The sequence below is a fragment of the Labrus mixtus genome, chromosome 15 (genome assembly GCF_963584025.1).
Source record: "Labrus mixtus chromosome 15, fLabMix1.1, whole genome shotgun sequence".
NCBI lineage: Eukaryota > Metazoa > Chordata > Actinopteri > Labriformes > Labridae > Labrus > Labrus mixtus.
In genome coordinates, this window is record NC_083626.1 from 1,861,604 (window position 1) to 1,886,935 (window position 25,332).

The following is a 25,332-nucleotide window of genomic DNA, read 5'->3' on the forward strand; positions in this document are numbered from 1 at the left end:
TAACATTTAATTTGTGGTATACCTCAAATCAAATATTGGCACAATTAAAAAGGCCAAATAATCCAGTATGTTACTTTTCTGTAACCACCAGGATTCTGTTAGTATACCTTCAGTCATACTGCTGATACTAACAAAAGATATGAACTTCTATGTGGTAGAGCCAACAGAGTCAGAGTGAAAGGTCATGTACCCCGAGGAGGATGCCGACGGTGTGCTTACAAAACTGTTTGTGCTTCCTTTGCCCTCCGCCTTGCTCTGGTGCCTCTGATTCCCCCAGTCAGCACCTGCCCCCGCCCCCCCACCTGTCCTGGGCCTGCAGGGAAAATGCCCCAGAGTCTGACGGCTGCATCCAGGTGTGCCCGCCTCACACTGCCGTTTCCTGTCTCGTGAGCGCTCCTGGCAGCTTTTAGCGGAGCCGCATGCCCCGGGGCTCTTTTTGCCGTCAGGTCTGTCTGGTTTGGGGGTACCCTCAGGTGTGTTTCCCCGACTACTGCTGCTTCTTTTGTGTTCAGAGAGCCGCCTGAGTGCTTGAGGCTCATGCTCAAAGTCTGTGAGGGGGAAGTAAGGAAGGATGACTGTGGGCTGTTCATACACATTGGGGATAAGTGAGATGGTGGATGTGCGCCGCGGGCTCTTCCTGGGACTTGGCAGCGGTGTCTCATCTATAAAGTTTATCACCTCATCGCGGCTGAAACACCGCAGCTCATCCTCGTAGCGCTCCCCACCACAAACCACGCGCGGCAGGTGTTTGAGGGAGTGCATGCTATCCTCAGAGCGTCGCCGCTTGCGGTGTGGGGGGTGATGATGATGATGATGATGATGATGATGGTGGGTCTCCTCGTGGTAAGAGACCAGGCTGCTCCTGCGCCTCTCGTGGCGCGGCAAGGTGGAGCTGTAGTGGGCACTCACTATCATGTCCTCGGTGGAGCCCCATCTGTGTAGGTATGAGGGGATCCGGTCGCTGGTCCACATGTCGGTTTCGTCGTGGGAGTATCTTCTTGTAGGGGGCACCTGAATGCAACACACATACCAAAGCCTTCAGTCTATCAGTAACTTTGACATTTATTTATTCACCAATTATTCTACTGCAATTCAAAATAAGTAAACACATTAAACAAGTGTAAAACATTGTTTTAGTTCATACACCTTTGTAATCAATAATAAAGAATCTTACATGTAGGATTTTTTAAGGTTTACAGTACACTGCAATTTTGTAATAACTGATTTGCAGTCGTCCCAATGAACTGCTTTGTGCAAATATTTGGTTTAACATATAGTTCAGTGAAAACTTTCAATTTCCTCAATACTGGAAACATTTTGGTTTTAGATGACCTCATACGTTTGGTATCCTCATTAAGTTGTCATGTTAAAATCCTACATGTCACACATGTCATTGTTTGGCCTTTGAGAATCTTTTACGCATCTAATTTCTTAACCTTATAACATGCAACAGGGTTAAACAGTGTTACATCTGCACTAGTATTCATCTCTGGAGACAAAAACTGTAAAAATGTTGACAGTTCTCTACATGTTATACTCACATTCCATTCTGTTCTGACAACTATGCAAGAGAGAGAGGGTTTGTCAAGGTGACGTCAAGTGCCACAAGATTGATATCAGCCTGCCCCACTGTGGTAGCTTTTAGTAATGCAGATAAATGAGACAGCAGATGATACAGTAGCACTGTGTGTGTAAGGTGGGAGGGCTAAACAGCAGAGGGCAGCACAAGCATTACAATGAATTAAGATGCATGACAGTATTAGCAGGAAAGACAGAGAGAGAGGGAGAAAGAGACAAACACACATCACAAAAAGCCATAAAGCCAAAGAGGCTTTATTTTGTTATCAAACTACTTGAGAAGTGACATCACTTCTCAAGTGAAGGTGCCATTTGATCGTTAATAAAGAGGATTGTTGATTTATGATCTAATTGAGCTTTAACCCTTCGAGTAGTGACAAAAACAACCTGACTGTGTCACATCTCAGCAAGTCTCCCTTTTACTCAAATCAAAAGCGCACCCATATTTATTTCACCGTCACACATATACAACAAAAGGACAAGCACAGAAAAAAACTGCTTTATGATCAATGAATCCATTGTCAAATGATGAGGTGTATCAGACATAAAAGCAATGGATGGAGTGATGGTCTAATAAAATGAAAGCTACTGTATACATCTCTGTTTCATGGCTTCTTAAAAATCTGATGGTATTTGAAGTATCCTTAATTTGTTGGACAATATGTTTCATATTTGATACAAAATTTGGCTGCCAAGGAAACTGAAGCCCTTGCTTTGTTGTTTCTCACAAAGATGTCACAGTAAACAGATATTTTGTAAAATTCAAATTGATTGGGTTGCATTTTATTGATTGTGTACACACATATCCTCACCACAGTCTTGCAGGCCAAGTCCAGCAAGATTATCATCATCATCATCATCATCATCATCATCATCATGGATACTTTAATCAATAATGTTCATCCTATTCTTGTTGAAGGGCCAGTGTTTGCCAAGTCAGAATTGGAACCAAAGCAGAACAGAAGGTTTGTTTTATTTTTCCTATAATAAGTTGATGTTTTAACAAATTTTGTATTTGATGAAGGTTAAATGGGTAGCTTTTTTTATACCTCTGCAGTAGACTGGGATTTGGTAGAACATGAGCAGATCTTTGAATTGCAATTCTGAAATCTTGAAGGATTCCTGAAAGGTATAAACTAATTCAGCTACCAAACGATAACCCTCAAACAAAATAGAAATGTAGTCTATTACATGTAGGTCCATGGACTGGACACACGTGGCATTAAATGAAAATCATTTAATATGTTTTTGGGACTGTTGATGGTCATATTTACCAACTAGTGTATATTTTTAGTTTCAAGTAATAAAAAATAAAAAATTGGGAGAGATAGCATCACAAAACGACCTGATGATTCCATCAAATTCAAGCAAGATATTGTAAAGACCCACAGGGCCAGTTCACCATGCACATAAGCAATGAAGTGTAATGAAAATAGTTCAATTGATCAATTAAAAGAAATGAAGGAAATTAATGAAAATATACCTGCAAATACTGCATTTTATCTTCCTGTTGTTCCCTCAATGGATACCCTTGCAGAACCCCCCTTTCTAAGGTTGAGAACTCATACTTGGCATTACGGTCTACCGTCACGATTTCAGGCGACGAGCTATAGTCATATGGTCTGTCATTTAATAAGTCGGCATGTATTCCTCCATCTTGGCTGTCTTCTGCAAAGTGCAGAAAAGCACGAGCGTCAGGATTAGAGAGCAACGGACTCAATACACAAGACAGACAGACAGACAGACGAATAGATAAGAGAGACAAATTCAATTGTTCTCCGATAGGTTGAATCACCCTACAGGTCTGCTCATGAATAAGTGGTTTGGATCGAAAAAGGATCAACTTCTAAAGGGTCGAATCAAATACTTAGCTAGAAGAAAAAAATGGCTCAAATTGATGCTAAACTCAGAAACTACACCAAATAGCTGCATAAAGAATCTTTGAATTTCCAGAGTTTACATTCTCAAGAAAATCAATAAAAATCAAAAAGTTTACTTTAATACCCATCAACAAAGTTTGTTCTCCCAATCACTGCATTCATGTTCCTTAAAGATCAATTGGAGATGGTTGTAAAATGCTGATCTTGAAAAAAATGTTGGCCAAAAAGATGGAAAATGAAAGTTGCTTTTTTTTGCACAGGCAGCTTGGCATGCAAGTCAGTGGCTTCGGGGGGGAAAAGGAAACAATCCTTATACATACAACTGTGATGAGTTATACATGGCAAGCCCTCTGGAAAAAAAAAGCAGAGAACTGGCAGCATTAATCGTCACACAGAATGTGTCTTGCCCTGTTGTTTTATGGCTCCTGTTGGACAACGAGCAGTTATCAGGGAAGGGTGCAAAGAGGGAGAGAATCAGAAGGTTTGGAGGGTTAGACAGAGGAGAGAAGGGTTCAGATTGGGTTGAGTTTAAACAGTGCCAAATAGAAAAAAAAGACAGATGGTTCATACTGTCATCAGTTTGCATGAATTTATTTATTATTGTGATGTGGTCATGGATCCATGAGCCTCTCTATGATTATCATGTGACCTAATTTTGACCAAATATTGAAGTGTCTGTGATTCCGCTAAATGTTTCATATTTCTGTGATAAAAATTGCAAGTCTTGGACCACTTTCTTTCTATTTTATCAGTTAATGTCTACTAAATGCTGTTTATCAAGATCTGACTGACTTAAACTGCACACTTTTGACATTCCCCCCCCCCCCCCCCCCCAAAAAAAAAGAAGAAAAGAAATTCCAACAAACAAAAATGAAATATTAAAAATGAAACACATGTTTTTCACCTAATTTAATTTATGTTTTAAAAAACTAGGGTAGATTCCTTTGTGACCTGAGGGAAATATGACCATCATACTGACATGGAAGTGCTTTTTTACTGCAATTGTTCCCGTTTCACTCTAGATCCTTACAAATAAATGGATAACCATTTCTTTTATCATCCTCAAATGACAGGGCATTCGAGAGGAAGATTGCACATTTTAAATGCATCCGAGTGAAAAAAAAGAAGTGCTGCCAGAAAAAAAGAAAACTTTGTCCAGCAACATTTCTTTCCTGTTCTCATTGTTATAACATAAATCTTATAGCGGGGAAAAGTAAAGCATTTCACAAAGCAGACACCACAGAAAGAATTAACACAGTATGTTCTACTTTAGAGTTACGCTACACAGACACTCGTCACTTCAGTCTCATCTCCTGAAAGGTCAAATGATAGGTCACATGATAACATTTGACCACTGATTTCAAACCTCAGCCAACTATTTATAATGTATGTTATGATGACCATTATAGACTATTAAAGAGTACGTTTAAACTTTGTTAAAGAAACCTGTTTATTCAGCAAGAATCAGGATTGTTATAGTAAAAAGGTATTTATTACTCTGTAATAGTTCCCCCAAACGTGGCAAAGACTAGGCACTGGCTAAGATCAATGAGACTAACATAGATGTTTTCATATATTCACAAATGAGAGGTATAATAATTATCTTTCATTTGCTAGCTCCTTAAACCTATGATTCTTGTCAACAGATGAGAGTGACAGCTTACAGTTACTGAGTCTACTCTCACAAAATCAGCCTGCCCCTCTCACAAGTGATACTTCACCAAAAACCATCATTTGGGAATGAAACAACTAGAAAGTGGTTATGAAACATTCTGAGAACTTCCTGATAACCCCTCCTCAGCTGGTTGAAGAGCACCTCTGTCCAAACCCCAGCAAGATGAGTGCACAATGAGCTGCGTTGGCTACAGAATTGTTACCATGTTGCTCATGTACATAATACTCTTGAATCACATGCTGTGATTTGACAGCACCAGAGGTTTAGACACACTCTGAGACAAGCTATTCAATCATTATATTCTTTTACTCTGCAACATTCAGAAAACTTTCTGTTTCTTGTCAAAGAAAAGTTTTGAATGCTAACTGACTTTAATGATAATTGTACAAAATTCCTGTGACAAACTTACTGTTTAATGATCACAGGAATATAACACATAAATAAATAAAAACATTGATTGTGAAATATAATGCTAATACTAAAATCAATGCAAATATGTTGACCTTTGATCATTCATCACAGAAGTGGCACTACATTATCTGGAGGTGGAAATCAAACATCATGTAATAAACTTAAGTTGTTCTTTTTCTTAACCTTGATACTAACCTCTTTCTCCTTCCTACAACATGCTCCTTTTAATTTCCCAACTCCCTTGGCTAAGAGAGAAAAACCTATGCAGGTTGATAAATCACATTTGTCACAATAATTCCTACGGCCAAAGACAGTTCAGAACACCTCTCAATACAAACAATTCTCTTGGTCCAAACCTTAAATTTAGAGAATCATTGTTTAGTATTTGACTGTCACTTTGGACATTTCAAAATCAGAAAGATAAGCTGCAATTTAATTTTAGAGCATCAATGCAAAACTGTGCCAAATAAACCAAAAATCTTCCATGATGACTATTATCTTGTCCACACTGAGCTGTCTTTGGATATAGGAATCATCTTGCATGTTCACATCATGTGCAGAGAAGGACAAAAGGGGACAGGAAGGGGGGGCGAAAGCTGACAGTGGCTTACCCTCATCCACATCATCGTTGGACATGATAGCTACACACTTCTCCCACACCATGCGGATGTCGGCCCGATAGCGGTCACAAGCCCAGAGGAACATTGGCAGCAGGATGGACTGGACGATGGAGCACCACAGCACACACAACACCATCCAGTTGTAGGAGCGGTCGAACTTTAGACTGGCAAAGCTCACCACCTGGGCAGGAAGAGGATAGAAAAAAAAACATAATCAGTTATCATGATGTATGAACAAATCTTTGATTACTTACTGAGAGACATAAGGCATATTCCACGGGCAGATAGAATCATTGATACAGTTCATGAGTAAATATGTGTAGGTATACATGCCATGTTTCTGGTCTCTGTGGGACCAAACCGATTCACACAAAAGTTCTATGCGTTCTCTGCAATTTCATGGGCTAAACACAGGGATTCTACCTCTTGTAATGCTAAGGGGACAAAATAACTTCGCTAAGACACCCTTAGACTTGGAAACAGGAACTAACTGAATTTTTAAACTCTGAACTCTGTAGATCTAAGACACCAGATCTAGTGTTTCCTTCACATCATTTTTTACTTATATTAAAGCTAAAGTACTCTCAGTAGACAGGGTTTCTGAGTGTGTACAAGACCTTTGCTTAAAAGCTTTATGTACAGGTTGTCATGGAGGATGAAAAAAAGACTTAATCTGATGTTATGTAATTGTGTTCTCTGATTTGTATGATGCAGATGGATAGCTGCTGGATTATTGGAAATTGCATCAGATTATGATCATTATTGTTGTTGCTTTCTGCATCTCTATCTATCCCAAACACAGTTTGGTAGATAGCTGTTCAACATGAGTCTGGTTCTGCTCAAGGTTTCTGCCTCTTAAAGGAAGTCTTTCCTTCCCAATGTAACTTTTCTAAATGCTGCTTAGAGCTGTGCTCATGGTGGATTAATGTTGGGTCTAGACCTGCTCTTTTTGAAAAGTGTCTCGAGATAACATTTGTTATGGGGACATTTTCAAAGGGGACCTCGGTATTGCTCATGATTCTTTTTCTACATCACTAGCGTTAATACCTAGACTACCTGATTATAGCAACATGGTGCAATATCTGATTATTAAAGTTGTCAGGTTCAGTGTCTAATCCTCAACTACATGCACCTGGCCAAGACACTGATCAGTCAATTAACGCAAGCTCATAATTTCTTCTGTTCACACCTTGATCACCAAAAACAGCAGCAGCATTCCTTTGTGACTTGATGAAGTCTTGAAGTCTCAAACTGATATTGATCTTTTTGGCCACTGAGCTGGTAAGCTCAAACTGCCAGGCAAACCAAGGAGGGGGGAGGGAAGAAAACCACAAGATATATTTTCTTTTTTTCCATCAGTATCCTTCACCTACTGATTTTTAACATGCTTACATCTAAAGAGCATAATATTTACACATCTAGCATTTCTCACTCATTCTCGCATCAGAACAAGTTGGTGACACATCACACAACATTATGATTCTGTTGCTGATGGATTTCCCATTGAAAGGATCATATCTTATTCTTTAGAAAGCAGTAACACTCTGGGTATAAACTCTTAGAGCCCATAAACCAATTACAAGGTGATAGAAAAGTGACATCTTGTGACCTGCATGACCTTTAATATGAGTCTTTTTTGCATTGGCAGTGACGTAAACGAGTTTTAAAATCAGGGTTATTGTTGCCTGAGTATAATTTCTTCTATTAAGAAATATGTGGTGGCCACTTTTAAAGATGACAAGTTTTCCCTCAGTGGTGATTCTATTTTGTTCTTTTCATCTATTCCCCAGTATTTGTATGTGTGTGACAGCTTTCAATGCATTTAAATAGCTAATTACATCAGGTTATAACGAGGGCTAGCAGCCCTTTTGTTTTTTATGGCTCTCCACTGGAAATAAGAGCTTTCATCAGTACTACAGTGCACTACCCTCTCTGTTTTCTGTATGTGTGGGCAAATTAGAGCTGTGACGATGCATCAGATCACAACAAGTTTCATCCTCAATCTTCTATATTGCTGCTAAATATTAATTCTATTTTTATTTAGAGAGTGCTTTAGAGAAACAATGTCAAAATGGTTTAACAATGTAAACCAAAATAAATAAATTATAAATGTCCAGCTGTGACCGCAAAATCTACCAACAACATCAGTATTCAATAATGGCTTATATTCTGTTACAACACCCCTACTGCATAAAATGCTACTGTTGTCTTTACATATCAACTGACAGCTTGTGAAATGACAGTAATAGATATTTGACTTTGAACTCTAATTGAAAGACATACGTTTTTTTTAGGTTTAAACTTACAAGTAAAATACACATTGAAGGGCAACAGCTAAATCCTTGCAAACCAGTATTTGATGTATGATCGATTGAGTATGATCTTATTATGCTATTAAAAAAACACAATGTTTATTCTCAGCTTGTTAAAAGGGGGACCGTTTTTTAGAGGGAATGTTTTGGAAGGCATGTTTAGTACTCTTCTCTTGATGAGCACATGTTGAAAAGATGCAGGAGATTTTTGTAATTCTATAGTAAAGAGGAAGTGTGACTTCAAGGCCCAATATACGATGAACTTAAAAAGGAGTTTTAGTAAGACTTCCTTTCCTGGTTAATGTTTCAGATTTCTGCTTTACATGTGTGCAAAACAATGTGCTTTGTTTCTTATAGGCTTGCCTTACAGAAGCTAATGAACAATGCTTATTTAAAAAAATCTTTCTAATGTAAAATATATAAATATAGAGTGAAGCTGAGGTACTTTGATGAACAATGTTCTCCAAGTAAGAAATAATGGAGTGATAGACCTTTCACTTGAGTGTGATTCAGTAGTTCTCACTATCCACATGGCCTAAACATGAACAGAAGGTTCTTTCCTTGAAAAAAAAAAAAAAAAAACTGTCAAAGGGCATTTTACTTACAGAGGACAATACCCTACTTTGGTGGCTTTCTTTTAAGATGACAGGATGGCTGTTTTGGCTGTTTTGGCTGCATGACGAAAGTTACGCCTTGAGCATTCTACTGGCTCTCAAGTGAGCATGGAAAAACCAATGAATTGACTTGTTAAAAGCTGGATGAGAACCTGAAGGGGAAATTTGCAAACCAAATGGCAACACACTAAGACAGCTCCGTCCTTCAGTCAGTCATAGTGCACTTGAAGAATCAGGTTCCCTTGTATGAAGAGGGAAGTAACACTCACATCCTAAAGCCCATGGCTCCATAGAGACAGTAGAGTGAATATGTAGAGGAACAGCAAGACACAGGACTGTTTGGATTTCTCTGTTTTGGATTTCCAACATTTCTCTTATTGTAAGTATTACAGACAGATTATAATGTCACCCCACTCAAACACAATAGCTGCTATACACATTCAGACAGACACACACACACACAACAAACATAGCCTGCCCTACTTACAGCCCCAGATGAGAAGAGACATTTCAGTTATGTAAATAATAAAACAGCTCAGTATGGTTACACATGCTACAGCAGAAACACTCCACCCTCAGACCGTTCTCTTCTCATGAGTTTCCATTTTACCCGGACCAACTCACGCCACCTTCCTTACCTCAAGAGAGTGATGCAGAGGTAAAAAAATTTCCTCCCTAAACAGTGAGCCCTGAGCCCTTAAGGACTTAATTGACATCACCTGGAAAGTGATTGAGTGCTCCAGGCTTGACATGGTTTAACGGGAATGGGACAGCACTTTGTGACTTCCTCTGTAACCATGACAGCACGATGAGATTTGCAGCAGAGTTCTGAATTAGCTTTAGTTTCCCAATATAGTTTTTAGGTAGAAGATATAAAGAGCGTTACAAACTGCAGTCTATAGAACAAAAGGCATAGATGATGATAAAACACCATGGCAGTATTTCAGGCAAACTTCTTATTTTTAAGCTTTAATGATGGTTTCACCCTCCTGCTTCTCTCTCATATATTTATTTATTTCCGATTTTATAGTGTTTCTTTACCCTTTCATTCTTGGAGGCTTCCCCAGGGAATCCTATTTTTCATGTCACAAAGTTATGAACTATGGGTAATTCCCTCACGCTCAGTCTGCAGATATGCCCACTTACACTTGCCAAAATGGATCTTTTGACAAATCAGTCAGACCTTTTAACAGCTTGATGATTATTTTTAAGCATTTAGGTTTAGGTTAACTCACCAATATGGGGAAGCCAGTCAGGAAGTCGTAGATGAAAACGATACCACTGATCAGGTAGGTGATCTGCAGTGACGTTTTGAGAGGCTCTGATCCATCAATAGATGATCTGCGCTTCCCCTGAGCGTCCTCCACCACTATGGTTGGGACATTGAACTTGTTCTTGTCAGCTTTGTGTCCCGCCTGAATAGAGAAGGTCTGGAAGAGGGCAATGCCGATGCAGATCACACCCATGGCCACACTTCCCCCGATCAGCAGCAGAAAGCACACACCGAAACCCAGCCCGATCTCTGTCACAATGAATCGGCAGTCAGAGGTGTAGAAGCGATCAATGGTGTCGTGCCAACCAACTGCTGGAAGTGTGGACAGGATGAAGGAGACCATCCAGATGCCCATCACTGTGTGCACCGCCTGCTTCTTGGTGTTACTCAACCTGGAAGCAGAAATACAGATTATTAAGTCAAATTATTGTCAAGCATTGCATTTTTCTAAAGCTAATTAGAGTTTTAGGTGCTGGACCTACACTGGAACTGTTGAATCTGAAAAGTCATGATATTACTAGGTTGGTCTTTACCACAAACAGTACTGAATGCTATTTTATCATGTTTCAAAAGCTTTAACCAGTTAATTAACCCCTTTAACCCCTAATGTATTTTCAGCACAGTTAATTCTATTAATTCTGTCATTCCACTTGCTTGCAATGTATAAAAACCAAAACAGGCACTAAAGGAAGGTCTGATTGTTCTTCTTTTTTTCATTGGAGGAGCCTAATGGTGAAAAAAGCAAAGCAAATAGCAACATGTTGAGGCGCCGGTGGACTAGCGATTAGTTTTTGCGACCCATGTAAAGTGGCTGTAGCCCTTGAAGCGGGCGCCCCAGGTTCAAATCCGTCCTGAGGCTCCGTCCCCTCATGTCATTCCCCACTCTCTTGCCCCGATTTCCGACACTGTCCACTGTCCTATCTGTACAATAAAGTCATAAAAAGCCCCCCTCCCAAAAAAAGCATCATGTACAAACTAGACCTATATGGTAAAATGCTCTAAATACCAAAAAACAGCACATCTGTATCTGGAACATAACATAGAAAAAAGCTCCTTCCCAAATAGTCATCACCGAGACAAACTGGAGGTGAATGGAGGAAAATCAATGCTTTGCTGACGGCAAAAGATTGCCTTTCTGGTACCTCGCTCTATTTGTCATCTAGGTCTATTTCAGCACGGAGGGATTTCTATTTCCTCTCACCTTCAAGTAATTGTTACAGTTGAGCAGTTTGTTCAATGTCCTCTGGTTGTGTGGCACTTCTCATGATTTGCAACAAAGCACGTACATCTAAAAAAATATGGCAAGCAGTTACTGGTGTTCTCAAACCTGAAGAAAGTCTGCCCTTTCCTGCCAAAAGATTTGTTACAAAAGTACTTCTGAACTTAACAACATATCAGCAAAAAATAAAACAGTCAGATATCTACCACTTAGGCCTCCTGTAGAAAATATAGACGCAGTAATTACATGGTCTTTGGGACTTTCAATTGTGTTATACCTTCAGCACAGCAATTCATTTTCATCTCTTTCATTTAGCTGTGAAGGAATACAGAAGATTCTCTGTTAACCCTCAGTTGTCAAGGAGCCAATTTGGCAAGAAAGTCAATCCGTCTCCCTAAAGAGAACCTGAGCACATGTAGCCTATCCTCTTCTTCCTCTCATCAAGGTCCTCTAGAGGTGCTAGATATAGAATGTTTCCCTCACATGAGTCACAAATATATTTAAACCAATAATGTATTAGCTTCCATGCATAGTGGCTCACATGGGGGAGTACTCTGTGCAAAGACAAGTAGGTGTTGTTGTCACTGTGAATAATTATGCTAGCCTTTCCTGAATGTGCCCTGGGGTGCATGTGATGGGGTAATTACGTCACAAAGCTGCTGGAATCTATTACCAGAGCGAGAGCTTTGCCAGGGAAAAGCTCCTAAAAGACGATGAGCGCAGGGTGATGAGAACAGCTGCCGAAGTACAAGGTTGGAATTCATAATTCAGGCTTTCAGTGTGTGTTAACGTCATGGACAAGGCAGCCATGCTACCTCGGCAGGCAAAAGTGGAGCGATTTAAATGGAAGATGAACAGCTATTACACGGTGCATGGCTTGAGCTATTACACCACCATATCGTTGTCAAAAGTGACTTAAAAACAAGAATAGGAGATGCTGAGAGGAAAGTCAATGTTTCCAGACAGGAGATATGAGAGTAGGTGGTCAGACGAGAGAGAGAGAGAGAGCAGACGAGGTAGATAAAAGCATTTGTGTAAAGCCTGATATCTCTACGTGGCAACGTCCAATAAAGACAGCTGCACAAGCAGTATAGATAGCAAGATTGAGCACAGATTAAGACGCAGGTTTGCATGTCTTATTTGAATGTCTGCTTATCTGCAAAATTGGCCAAGCTGACTGCAGGTTGAGTATCTGTAGGCCTAATGCCACAGGGAGTGCAAACATGCTATGTTTGTTTGAAGGAGAGGAAGAACAATGCAACAGAATACTCATTTTCACAACATGTTTCAAAGTACCAGTTTCTGTAGAATTTCCTTCACCCACATAGTAGGTTGTTTGTTCTGTGCAGAAATTAAGACACATTTCGCTTGTGCTCCACTTGTGCTTGCCACAGGATTTGCTCTAGAAATGCAGTCATCTGCATGATTGTTCTGTGTTGAATTTAAAAATAGTGGCAAATGATTTATGAGGTATTTTTCAGGGTGTGATGCTCGTCAGCTGCAAAATACAAAAAAAAGATTATAATAATTTTTTTCATGTGATCAATTTACTTTTAGTTTTTTTCACCTCTCAGATATTATCATTTACAGCTTCCATTAACCTTTCATCAAAGAAGAAATACCAATATTATAAAAACAAAATCCCTTATTTAGGTATCAGAAATGAATGTCAAATGTAGAAATCAAAGCAATTCAACAAAGTTTCAAGAGAAACACCAACATTTTATATTTATTTCAACATGAATAAAAAATCAGAATCATTTTTTAAAGTAAGCAGCAGTCTTGCTCTGAACATCAGATTATGTGTTAAGAGAAGACGTCCTGGGAGTCTAACAAGACCAACATGGTGTTACTGCAGCAGAGAGCTGACTGTTAACATGAGTTGAATCTGATCTTTATTATTCAGCGTTACTTGGTAATATCACTTGTCGTGAGGAGCCAAACTTAGATTAGCAGATGCTCAGTCTGGATGGATCAACATGGTGATACCACAAATAACAGCAACAACCTGATGTGCAGGACTTGATGCTGAGTATCCCTCTCAAACTTAATGTATTGCTAAATATTGATACATTGCTAATAGCAAAACACCATCACACCTGAAGGATTTACTCATGGCAAAAGTGCCATTAAGAGTATACATATCAGATTATTTTACATGGTGGCTTTGGTAGAATCTAAGAAAAATCTAAGACAAATCGGAGAGTGGATGGTCAAAAAATCAAAACTCTAAAAAACTGGATCTACAAAAAGGGATTTAAATTTCAGTTACATTAGTCTCTGGCATGTTAAACATTACCGACTGATGTTCCTTTACCTACAGTCAATAGTTCTAAAATGTCAAAAAAATATGTCGACACATGTGAAGGGTTTGGTTCCACTTCAATTACAAATAAATCTCTGTGTTGTATTTAGCCTAGGAGTTTATTTGAATAATATTTCCTAATCAGAAAGAAGTTCAATTCAACTTTTTACACTGAGAAGTTTTTGGATCATCCAGACTAACATTTCTGTTTCTTGACAGATTCTACATGGCAAGTTTGCAATGTGGATGAAATGTAACCTCTGATAACAGGATGTTCTAACTTTTGCTGCTTTGCTAAAGTGCTCATGATGGATAGGCCGGATCTTTGTAACATAGCAATAAGTAAGGTCTTTTACCTGCTTTCTGTAACATAAGAATGAGTAAGGTCTTTTTACCTGCTTTTTGTAACATAAGAATGAGTAAGGTCTTTTTACCTGCTCTTTTGTAATGTTAACAGACAAAGAGTAAGGTATTTTACCTGCTTCTTGTAAAGTGTCTCGAGATAACACTTGTTATGAGTTGACGCTATACAAATAAAAATTGATTGATTGATTGATTGATTGATTGATTGATTGAACACACTTTAACAGAGCCTTTTCTTACCTGTAGTTCACAGGCCAGCGTACCATCCACATGCGGTGATAAGAGAGCGAGGTTACAGAGAAGCATGTGACCAGTGTGAGAGTGTAGAAGGTGGAGACAAACACCTTGCAGAGCCCCTCATTCCACTCGTAGTTGGAGTGCTGGCGTCGCAGCGTTATCACACAGTACATTGTGATGGGGATGGCCATGTTGAGGATGTGTGTGCCTGCCAGTGTGCAAATGAGGAACTCCAGTGGTTTCCACTTTTTCTGCTTGGCACTGACGCTGAGGATGCTCCACGTGTTGGCAAGGATGGACACGCCTGAGCAGACCAGCCAAGCCAGCGTGTTGGCGTTGATGACATCATCCTTCATGGTGGTTACCTCATCCACCATGTTGGAGAGCTGCGGGTCGGAGCCCCGGGGGCCGCAGGGAACTGTTGGTGATAGCAGGTACACACGAGGAGAAGGAGGAGGTGGTGATGGGCAGGAGGATATGCAGAGCGTCGGACAGGGCAGGCATCCTATCTGGGAGGGCGTGCATTCTCCATGGGACGGGCACAGAAGGGAGAGGATGTGATGGCTGTGTGACACAGTGTGATGTTAGAGGGGCTGGATGAAGAGCCGGGCCAGTTCCATCACAAGCCTGAGGCTGGAAAGGGAGAGAGAGAGAGAGAGAGAGAGAGAGAGAGAGAGAGAGAGAGAGAGAAAAGAGTGAGGCACAGTGATAAGAGACAGAGGGAGGGAGGATGTAAAGAAAATTATGAGTCACTCCAAATTAAAATATTCCTTCATCCTACATAATTCCTCATCCCAGTGAACTAACAGGGTTATGTTAATCATAACAGATTAACTATTACTGTTTCTACTGAAAGCCATCCTTTTCATGTGGTAATGACAGAACAGTAATCAGTCTGCATGGCTCATTCTAAAAGGCTGCAAGGGATATGACAGTGAATTGCATAAAGCTGCAGTCATATGCAACTGCTCTTTGAAAGGAAAAAAAAAGTGAATCAGAAGTGAATCATAACCGCTCTTATGTTCACAATTGTGCAGAGAGGAATATATACTGAGAGGGGGCATGATGCGTCCATGTGATGTCACTTAAAAAAAAAAGACAAATAGTCAAGTTATATACCAAAATGCTAACAGAGTTGGACAAAATAAGAATCAGAATCAGCTTTATTGGTCATGTATGCTTACACACACACGGAATTTGTCTTCAGTAACTGTGCTCTCAATGTACAAAGTTAAAAATAAAACATATAAGCAACAACAAAAAAACACTAATATATACAAGGCTAAATAAGACAATAGTGCAGTGGTGAGTAGTGCAAAAAAAAAATGCTGAGATGAACATGATAATATATATATATATATATACATGTATATATAAGCAACACATACTGCAATCCTTAAAAGTGTCCTGAACAAAAACAATTGTCTTAAGCTTGTAGTCCAAAAGTCAGTTTATAAAAGAATAATATTAGAAATGAATCAAGTGTTCAGGTCATTAATCAAATAGAATTCATAAAGACATTTTGAAATATTTTATGATATTTTTGACCATTAATAGAAACGGGAATATATACATTAACTGCAATGGAAATATTTACAAGTTACAATCCTGTTATTGCTTAACTTAAATGTATTCATGGTTATGCTGTCTGAGGACTGTTGATTAAATTTTACAACATTTTTTAGGAAATAGTTTGTAGTTCAAACCCCCTCCTAAACAGCCATCAAAACAAAAGCTTGCTGCAGCTTTGGTGAAACTGTTGGGCCCCTTCCAAGTGTTTCTCAGCTCCAGCCAGAGAGTCATCAGAAGCAGAGGTCTTTGTTTCAACAACTGTGGAGTGAAAAACGCTTTGCACAGCTGAAGCGTGTTGTCACATCTATTTCTTGTCTTTTGGCTTGTCCAAACACTGGTGAGCTGTGGGCAAGACCCCTGAGAGGGGACACTGGAAATGACAAGATCCACGTCATCATCACCCTGCTCTCTTCCACTGATCTCATCCTCCTCTCTCACTTTTCCCTCCAGTGGCAGCCTATACATGTGTGAGCCAATCAGACTCAGTCCTGCTACTGCAGTGGGTCAGGAAGCAGAATTCTTTTTACGCTCTTTAGTACTTTTGCAACCAAGGAATTCATTCAATAAACACATTTGGAATACTTTTTAAGATTCTTCAAGTTTCTTAGTCACACTAAAGAGTTCAATACAGTGACCTTGCTGTTGGACCAAGAAAGAGAAACACCAAGAAGATGGAGGGAATTCATGGAGCCACTTCATTAAACCTTCTACTGAAATGCTGCCAGTATGACAGACAGCAGTGTCTCATTTTTTAAATGTGGACAACAACGTTTGAGATTGAAGGAAAGCATGCTTACACTGAACTTCTCTTTTCTGTGTTCTAACACCTTTTGAACTACAAATCCATCGTGTTAAATTAAAGGGACATGATCACTGTGACTTTTGTTGTTTTAAAAGTTGCTTGGTTGCGATATAGAGGTGTGAATTAAAATGAAGGGGAAAAAAGCACACAGAAAAGCTGTCACATACGTTTAACTAAAGAGATGATCAAAGAAAAAACACTTTGTTATTAAGGGTAATCACACGCTCAAAAACCTTAAAAAAAACATTAAAGTGGGCAGTGGATATAAAAGGAATGATTCAGAGCTTTGATCCGGGAATCCCCAGGTGGTTGGGATGGACTGAGCTACAGTCTGTTTGTTGACTGGAAACCGTAGTTGAGTCAAACCTTAAACATTATGAAAATACCACACAAGCCACCACAGCTTGGAAGTCCTCCTACACTGGTGTCATGGTGAAGATATGATAGAACTGCTTAGTTCTACTGCTGTAGAGGCATCAAAGACAAAAGTAGGGATGCAATTTAAGTCAAAGAGGAAACAATTGTTTGGCCTGCCAAAACATACATTTTATTAATGTGGAGTTAAGTCTGGTCACGATGAGAAACATGTTCATTTAGATCACAGTAGAGGAAGCAGCTGCATTAGAGAGTAGTATTGGTGTGACTCTCAGCCCATCAGAGTTCCAGCTTAACTCATTTGCAGGTCTTAACACAGTTTGGATCACTAATTTCCACTGGTTATCTCATTACAACTCCTCATTCATCCCTCCACCTCTAAATCACATGCTGCTGCTGACAGTATGGAATAACCTGACTAACAGACCAAACTATTCCATTACCCCCCAGCTTGTTCCATCTCTTATTATTTACTGTCATGCTGACCATTTCACGCTTTGTTATCTTTAAATTTATTAAATAAATCCACCTGTCTCTGCATGTTTTTCTCCAAATGCAGTATCAAAAGACATTTAGACATAGCCATTGAAAACACACACTAGGTCTAAGTTCTTGGGCAGTTGTATGTGAGGGGTAACTCTTGTGATGAACCAGTCATTATCATCTGACCTTTTTTGTTAGTAACTATCAGGTACTGGATTTGTTCTATTAGCCGGTAACTTTCTATTTTGGTTTACTAAAACTTCAAAGCTTCAAAAACTAATTCTGTACTTTCAATCAACATGTGAATTTGAGGTACTCACATCTTTCCATTAAACTTTTTACATTCTCTTCACTATCACTAACAACCCAAAGCCAGTAAGACTACCCAGTTATCTTACAAAATACATACAAAGAATAAAAAGAGTCAATCAAATATGATAATTAGTTTTAAATTATATAACTGAACATTGAAACTCATCCTTATATATGTGCACAACTTTGCAATGGTAAAAAGATCCTTAGACTGTTGAGTCATAAGTAATCTATTTACATGTCACCTAACAGGTGCAGCCATCATCTACATGGTTTCATAATTGTCTCCCTCCACGAGTCCTCTACCTCCTCTGTCTGAAAGAGCAGAAACTGAGCTCATTTTTAAACACTATATTTAGTCTGGAGAAAGCATCTGTTAGTGAAGTTCTTGTAAAAGGGATTTGTAACCTGACTTCTATTGGCCACTGCTGTACCACTACCCAGGTTTCACGTTCTACTTTGTGTTGTTATCTAATGATCTGTCTTTCTGTATCTTTAGGATGTATTGACTTGGAGACTGTTCTGCGTAAAATATGCAAGCACTATAAAGTCATTTATTCTTCTTCAGATAACATACTAAGCAGGATACTGATTCTTGTCTATAGGGCAGTTGTGGCTCTGTTGTAGAGTCGGTCGTCTCGCAACAGGAAGGTTGGCTGTTTGATACCAGTCAAAACATCTCAGTGTACTCGAGCAAGGCACCACACCCCAAATTGCTCCTGCAGTGATGTGTGATTGTGAATGTGTATGGAGGATATTACAAGTGATAGGTACTTTACATAGCATCTTCTACCATCAGTGTATGAGTTAATGTGTGAATGTGATGTAAAGTAAACAAGTAGTCCATTTACCACTGAATTGATTTGATACACTGTGCTAGAAAAGCCACCAAAACAAAGACACGCAGTGACAATTGCATATATTGTTTCTATGGCATAGCAGATTTTTTCTTTGCCAAAAGAACCTATTCTTTCTGTTTGTGTTTTAGGAAATTGACCCTCCCGCCAGTCTTTCCCCTCTGTCTGTTCCATGTTCTTTATGTAACCGTAACAATCATACATCAGATCACTCATGTACTGAAAAAAGAGTGAATGCACTTTGGATTATATTTAAAGCTTGGTCCTGAGTTGCTTTAATGTCTGATTCAGACTGCTGGTATTGCAGCTTGAAGACATCTTGTTCAATCAATAAAAATGTATTGTATTTTGAGTCAGCCAATTAAAATAAAGTGCAGTGTCTCCTTTGCAAATGAACAGTATCAGACTGAATAACAATCCTTGAGTATATTTTTGAAATAACCTAAAGTTTTAGAGCTCTACAAGGTCAAGTTGTTAAGTCAGAAATAAAGGAGGCATTAAGAATGCATCCAGTGGTACATGGAGAACATTATCCTTAAATGAAAGAAACAATATGTAGGATTTCAGTTTGGTGCGCTTTGGCGCCCACTCATGGTCTCTTAGAGCAACTGTTGGTAGAGTCGGTTGTCTCTCAACTGGAAGATTGGGGGTCCAATCCCCAGCTCCTGCAGCAACATATTCAATGTGTCTTTGGGTAAAACACTTAACCCCAAATTGCTCAATCTACTTCGGTGGCGGCATATGTGTAAGAATGGGATTAGTTAATTCTGATGGTCGCTTTACTGTATATAGGAACCTCTGCCATCAGTGTGTGTGAATGTGTAGGTGTGACATGCGGTGTAAAGGCGCTTTGAGAAGACTAGAAAAGCGCTATACAAGCTCAAGTCCATTTACCATTTACAACGTACATCTGTTAACAAACAGGGCAATGACATGCTGACTGACAAGGTACAGTAATATTACCAGACTTGAGCTAGCTCTATAGGCTGAAGAAAATAAAAGTTGTTTAAAAAGGTACTTGATTCGAATGTTCTGGTATTTTTTCCTCTGACTTGTGCTTCAAGGTTTTTTTTTAAATAAATGCCATGTTCTAGAATTGTAACTATTTATCTTCCAAATATTTGAACCTTTTGTACGTTGAAACTTTGGCAGAAGTGTTAAAACGTTTATACATTTAAGTCTTTGGATCAATTTGTCTCATGAGAATGAAATCAAATTTTGCAGGAAATATTGTTGAAATACATTTTAATTACAACATTGTTTTGCAATAACATATCATTTTATTCCCTAACTCCGGGTTAAAAAAGTCTTTCATGAACCAAGCAAGCTGAAATCAAGTAGAAAGAGCACCTATTTTCTGTCCATAACACATTCATAATATGCGCTATATTTCACTGGTACAGATTTAAAATATAGTTTTAGCAAAACATCAATTGTTATTTCAGTTTTTTTTGCTTTTATTCATGCTGCTTTATTCATAGTCATAGAGTTAACCAGAAATAAGAAAAACCTTTCATTTTAAGTAAAGGAATTGGCCCTTTGCTTACTTTGAGTCCTATTGGAAAATTTGAAAAAATAACCTTTTGCAGCGCCTGAGACAAAACAAAGATGACCACTTAACCAACAGTGTGCAACATTATCACAATAAGTCACGTTTGCACAAAGCAAAAAAAAAAAAAACACTTTGGTTTTCTCTGCATCCAGCTGTGTTTCTTGTTTACCAGCACCGGCTGGGAATAGCAGAAATTCCCCTTCTGCTGGGGTGACTCATAAGATTCCAGAGGGACAATGGCATATTCAAGTAATACAATAAAGTCTAAACAGGTTATAACATGATGTTTACAGGAAGCTGCCCTTTATTCCTTTGGGAACAGTTGGAGGTATAGTAGAGATATAAAGCAAACAATACATGGATAACATCTTCAATTTTGGTCCAATTCTGACCGATTGTCACATGAAGTCACTCTTTCCCCCCATTATGTGTTAGTGTATGTGATGCAAAATTATTCACTGATGACTTCTAGATATCCGAAAGCTTATTAATGTTGCTAAAAAACATGAACATCTCCCCAGTTCATATGTTTGCTTTGGGAAACTCTCCATCATTCTGATTAAAACTCAATTAAGCCAGGCAGTCTCATCAAGCTGCACCTATCAGGCCCAATCATGTAAAAAATTGATCAAATTAAATGTTTTTTAAGTGCTATAAAAGCCTTCAAAATGGTTTTAATGTAAATCAATTAATGGGAAATGTAAAATTCAATACATCAACCATTATATCTACTGAGATACAACCCAAATGTGTGTAATATAAGGATTCTCAAACATTAACTACTGCTCATTTTAACTTCTCAAGGAAGAACGATTGGCCCCCCGCTGCGCCATTCCCCCGCTGGCCATCACACTACACAGGACTAAACTTGCCTAAGCACGATTACCTCTTGTACATAACGTCTTAATACAACACATGCATGCTTTATGGTATTATGAAGCGTGCTCAGTTTACAAACAGGCGGACTCGAGAGAAGAAAAAAAAAGGGACGCGCAGTCGAGTCCGCATCTGCACATCGGAGAACAACACAGAGAGCATGACAGCTACTTTTCTGACTTTGCGGCTTAATTCAAGCAATTTTTATCAGATACAGCCATAAATAAATAAATAAATAAATAAATAAATAAATAAATAAATAAATAAATAAATAAAATAGACGCGCGGCCGAGTCCACCGACAGCTTCTTTATGGCTTATATTGTGTCATGTTATTCAGATACAGCCATGAAACTCTGGATTTCTCCATAATGAAGGCTGTCAGCGTTGTTTACCCGCGTGCTTGTGCTCGTGCATGAAGTGTACCGTGCCCAAGCACACCTCTCCGAAGTGTGCCAAAGCCAAGGAAGTGTACCGTGCCTGAGCACGATACGGAGCGGTCACACTGGTCAAACGAACTGGACTTTAGCGTTGAAGTGTGCTTGGGCACGGTACGGATGGCCAGTGTGACCGTGCCCTTAATCATTCAATACCATGAACTGGAAATACAGCAACATTGCATTCATTTGGAGTTGAAACCATTCCACTCTATTATCTATTTAATGAAATCTGAAAACCATTATGTTTAATTACAGAACTCGCACACACTGCTGGGTACTATTTTCTAGTTTATGACAATCATATGAACAATCAAAATAATCACGTTTCTAGTAAAAGTGAAAGACAAAACTAGTGACAGCAATGGTGGTATAGATGTTATCAGAGAAGTATTCAGAGGAGTTAACAGAAAAAGCTTAGTACTTTTAGAGCTAGCTGATTTGACTGGAGGGCCTTCTTACCATATTTGAACCACTAGCCCCACCAGCTCCATCACCCACAATCCCCTGGGTCTCAAGGCCAAATCTGTCCTCTACACACAGGGGAAATCAGCACTGACAAATACACACGCTGTCAAGACTTTCTCTCTCCGAAATCAAGATATGGAATTTTTAACGTTAATGTGTCATGGTTGCCTGGTACAAACTACAGAATCTTGCACTGTGAACTGTTTGTGACAAATAGATTTAGAGCAAAGGAAGAATTTGAACTGAGGAAAATTAGTAGAACAATCAACCTTTGAAGAATTTATTCCAAACTCTTTGCAATCAAACAATGGTGGTTCTGTTCCTATTATAACTAGATAAATATATTATTCATATTAAAATATTGTCTTTAACAATCTGGTTGAGCTTATTGGGTCTTTAAATAATTTTCATTTAAAACTCTAATGATAGAAATTACAATGGTTGTAAACAGCTGTCACAGCACATGCATATCCTTGTAAGTGCTTTAGTTTATAAAGTATACGATTAATTGTTACACTACAGTGAGATGTCTCAATAGTAAATGAAATAAAAATACAATGAGTGAGTAAACAAAAACTGATTTAAAACAGAAGTGTTATTCTGCTTTCTCTGCAAGTCGTAGAAAACATCACAAATATCCCTCATAGCATACCTGTATATATTACCAACAGTTTTGTTTTCCACTTGTAGGCAGGGACAAAATCATTTATTACCATAATATATCTGTCATTCTCAACATAAAGCAGCACTCTGATTGTACTCAGGCATTTACAGAAATGCCTTAAGCATATTGGAGTGCTGGTTAAAATTGCTGTGTAGGGAAGTACTGAGAGGAAGAGAGAATTTTTCCTAGACAGATTTTGGCAGGCATGCAGACACTATTTATCTTTTAAAACAAAGGCCAAATGGAGGGGAGTGTGTCTGAATGAGATCAGACCAGGAACACATGGAAACCGGTTCCAAGGTACATTCTCATTTTAAAGGCTCTATCTACCCATGCTCATCATCACATGTGGGTCATTTTCATTGGGTTGTTTCACAGTAAAAACATGTGTGGTGCCCTTATCTTTGAATATGATCTGGAGTAAACGAAGGAGGTTGGTCCTTCTTATAAGCTCTCTGCTGACAGGTGTGATGCATGGGCTCTTATTTCCTGAGCAGCCACTTGTCCCTGGAGCTGTCAGAGAGGAAAATACTGTGACCTGGAGGCTGCACAGCTTCCCCCCTGTACACAGCCCCACTGTTTAATATTACATCTCTGATGCTTACACATGGCAGTTAAGTCGGCAGTACGGGCTCTCATTCATTTCTTTGGCCCACTTAAAGCAATTATAAAATATCTCAATTATCTGAAAGCACTACAGTGATGGCTGATATGAAAGCCCTGTCTCTCTTCAACTGTTCTATCCAATAAAGGCAAAAAGACCCCCAAAAACCATAGAACTAAGACAAACAATCCAAAGGCAATTAACATATCAAGCTGTGGTGTTTGTTGTTTCCTGGTGCCAGTTCAACTTCACGATATAAAACTAACTCTTGCTCCTAGCTGAAGATAAATATAAAACAGATTTTCCAAAAATCAATTAAACTTAAATAATCCAAAACCACCAAAAAGAAGTAAGGACTTTCTTGTAGATCAAAGATGTAACAGTAACTTAACCACGAAAACATTAACTCTTACTCATTACGGATCAAACCCTCAGGTGAATGAAGGTGAAAAACATGAGGTGAATATTACCGTTGACTCATTTTTTTAAATAAAACGAGACATTCAAAGATGCAGCAGTGTTGTTCTTTTCCATCACCATGACTACAGGGAGACACTGTGGAGGCTTAAGCACGGTGTAAAATCCTCTTTTAATAGCATTAAAAAAAGTCTTCTTTTTTTTTAAATGAAAGATAAAGTGTTTTTGTGAGGGCGAGTGTTGACCAAATATACTTTTTTGGGTTGAGGAGGCTAAATAAAGGCTCTGAGATATGATCTCCTGATGAGAGGAAATTCAGATTAGAAAATAAATAAATGAGTAATCTCCTCATCAGTTGAGGAGAAAAGTATCATAGCTGCAGAGGAAACAACTCTTATTAATAGTTTGTAGCAATAAAGTATAATAAATACATTATCAGATTTCATATTATACAAACCCTTAAAACTGATCCATACTCTTAACAGCAAGTTTAAACGTGGTGGATGGTTGCACCCTTTCAGTTCAGGTTAAGAGCTCTCCTTCTGACAATGAGGGATTACAATGGCCCTCAGAGGCAAAACACCATCAATCTCAATCATCTCCAGTGAGCTCTCATTATCATCACTCATTCTAGTTATCAATGAGAATCCACGAGTGGTTCCTCCCTGCGTGAAAAATGATCAGCACCAGCCCTGAAGAAAGAGAAACCTCAGACAACAAAGGTGATTATCTCGAGTCGCAAAGATAATTCCTGGTACTTCTGTTGAATGTTTAGATTTTTACACAGCAGTATAAGGAAGACAAAAATGGGGTTAATTTCCCCACAAACAGAGAGCAGAGATACACCAGTGTTTTTATAGACGTCACCTAGACGGGCCGCCCCGGTGTATTTACTGCCTCCCAAGTATATTTCAGACCTTGTCTTTTTTTCTAAATTGCCGAGCACACGAGAGGGAGAAAGAGCGGGCTGCGCAAGGACATGCGCGCACAAAATATTAAACTGTGCCTGCTCCGTGCAACAAAACAATCAGCTTCAGAGAGAGAGAGAGAGAGGGTGGGGGGGGGGGGGGGGGTGGAGAGCAAGGGAGAGAGAGAGAGAGAGAAAAAATAGAGAGAGAGAGAAAGAGAGAGTCGGCGAGAGAGAGACAGAGAGAGAAAGAGAGAGTCAGAGAGAGAAAGAGAGAGACAGAGAGAGAAAGAGAGAGACAGAGAGAGAAAGAGAGAGTAAGAGAGAGAGAGAGAGAGTCAGAGAGAGAAAGAGAGAGACAGAGAGAGAGAGAGAGTCAGAGAGAGAGAGACAGAGAGAGAAAGAGAGAGACAGAGAGAGAAAGAGAGAGTAAGAGAGAGAGAGAGAGAGACAGAGAGAGAAAGAGAGAGACAGAGAGAGAAAGAGAGAGACAGAGAGAGAAAGAGAGAGTAAGAGAGAG

The 25,332-nt window shown here is 39.0% G+C and overlaps 1 protein-coding gene across 3 annotated transcripts in view; it reads right to left on the reverse strand.

Moving 5' to 3' along the window:
- Positions 1-25,332, reverse strand: part of LOC132989390 (probable G-protein coupled receptor 153) — a 34,556-nt gene continuing 9,224 nt past the window's right edge. For 2 of the 3 annotated variants that reach the window (XM_061056996.1, XM_061056995.1), the window contains exons 2-6: positions 14,491-15,120; positions 10,326-10,755; positions 6,156-6,345; positions 3,062-3,246; positions 1-1,011 (exon numbers count right to left, since the gene is read on the reverse strand). In XM_061056996.1, the coding sequence (XP_060912979.1) occupies positions 148-1,011; positions 3,062-3,246; positions 6,156-6,345; positions 10,326-10,755; positions 14,491-14,864 (2,043 nt within the window). In that variant the 5' untranslated portion in view covers positions 14,865-15,120 and the 3' untranslated portion in view covers positions 1-147. Of the gene's footprint in view, positions 1,012-1,541; positions 1,562-3,061; positions 3,247-3,778; positions 3,809-6,155; positions 6,346-10,325; positions 10,756-14,490; positions 15,121-25,332 lie in introns of all 3 variants that reach the window. The other variant, XM_061056997.1, reaches the window with a different exon arrangement.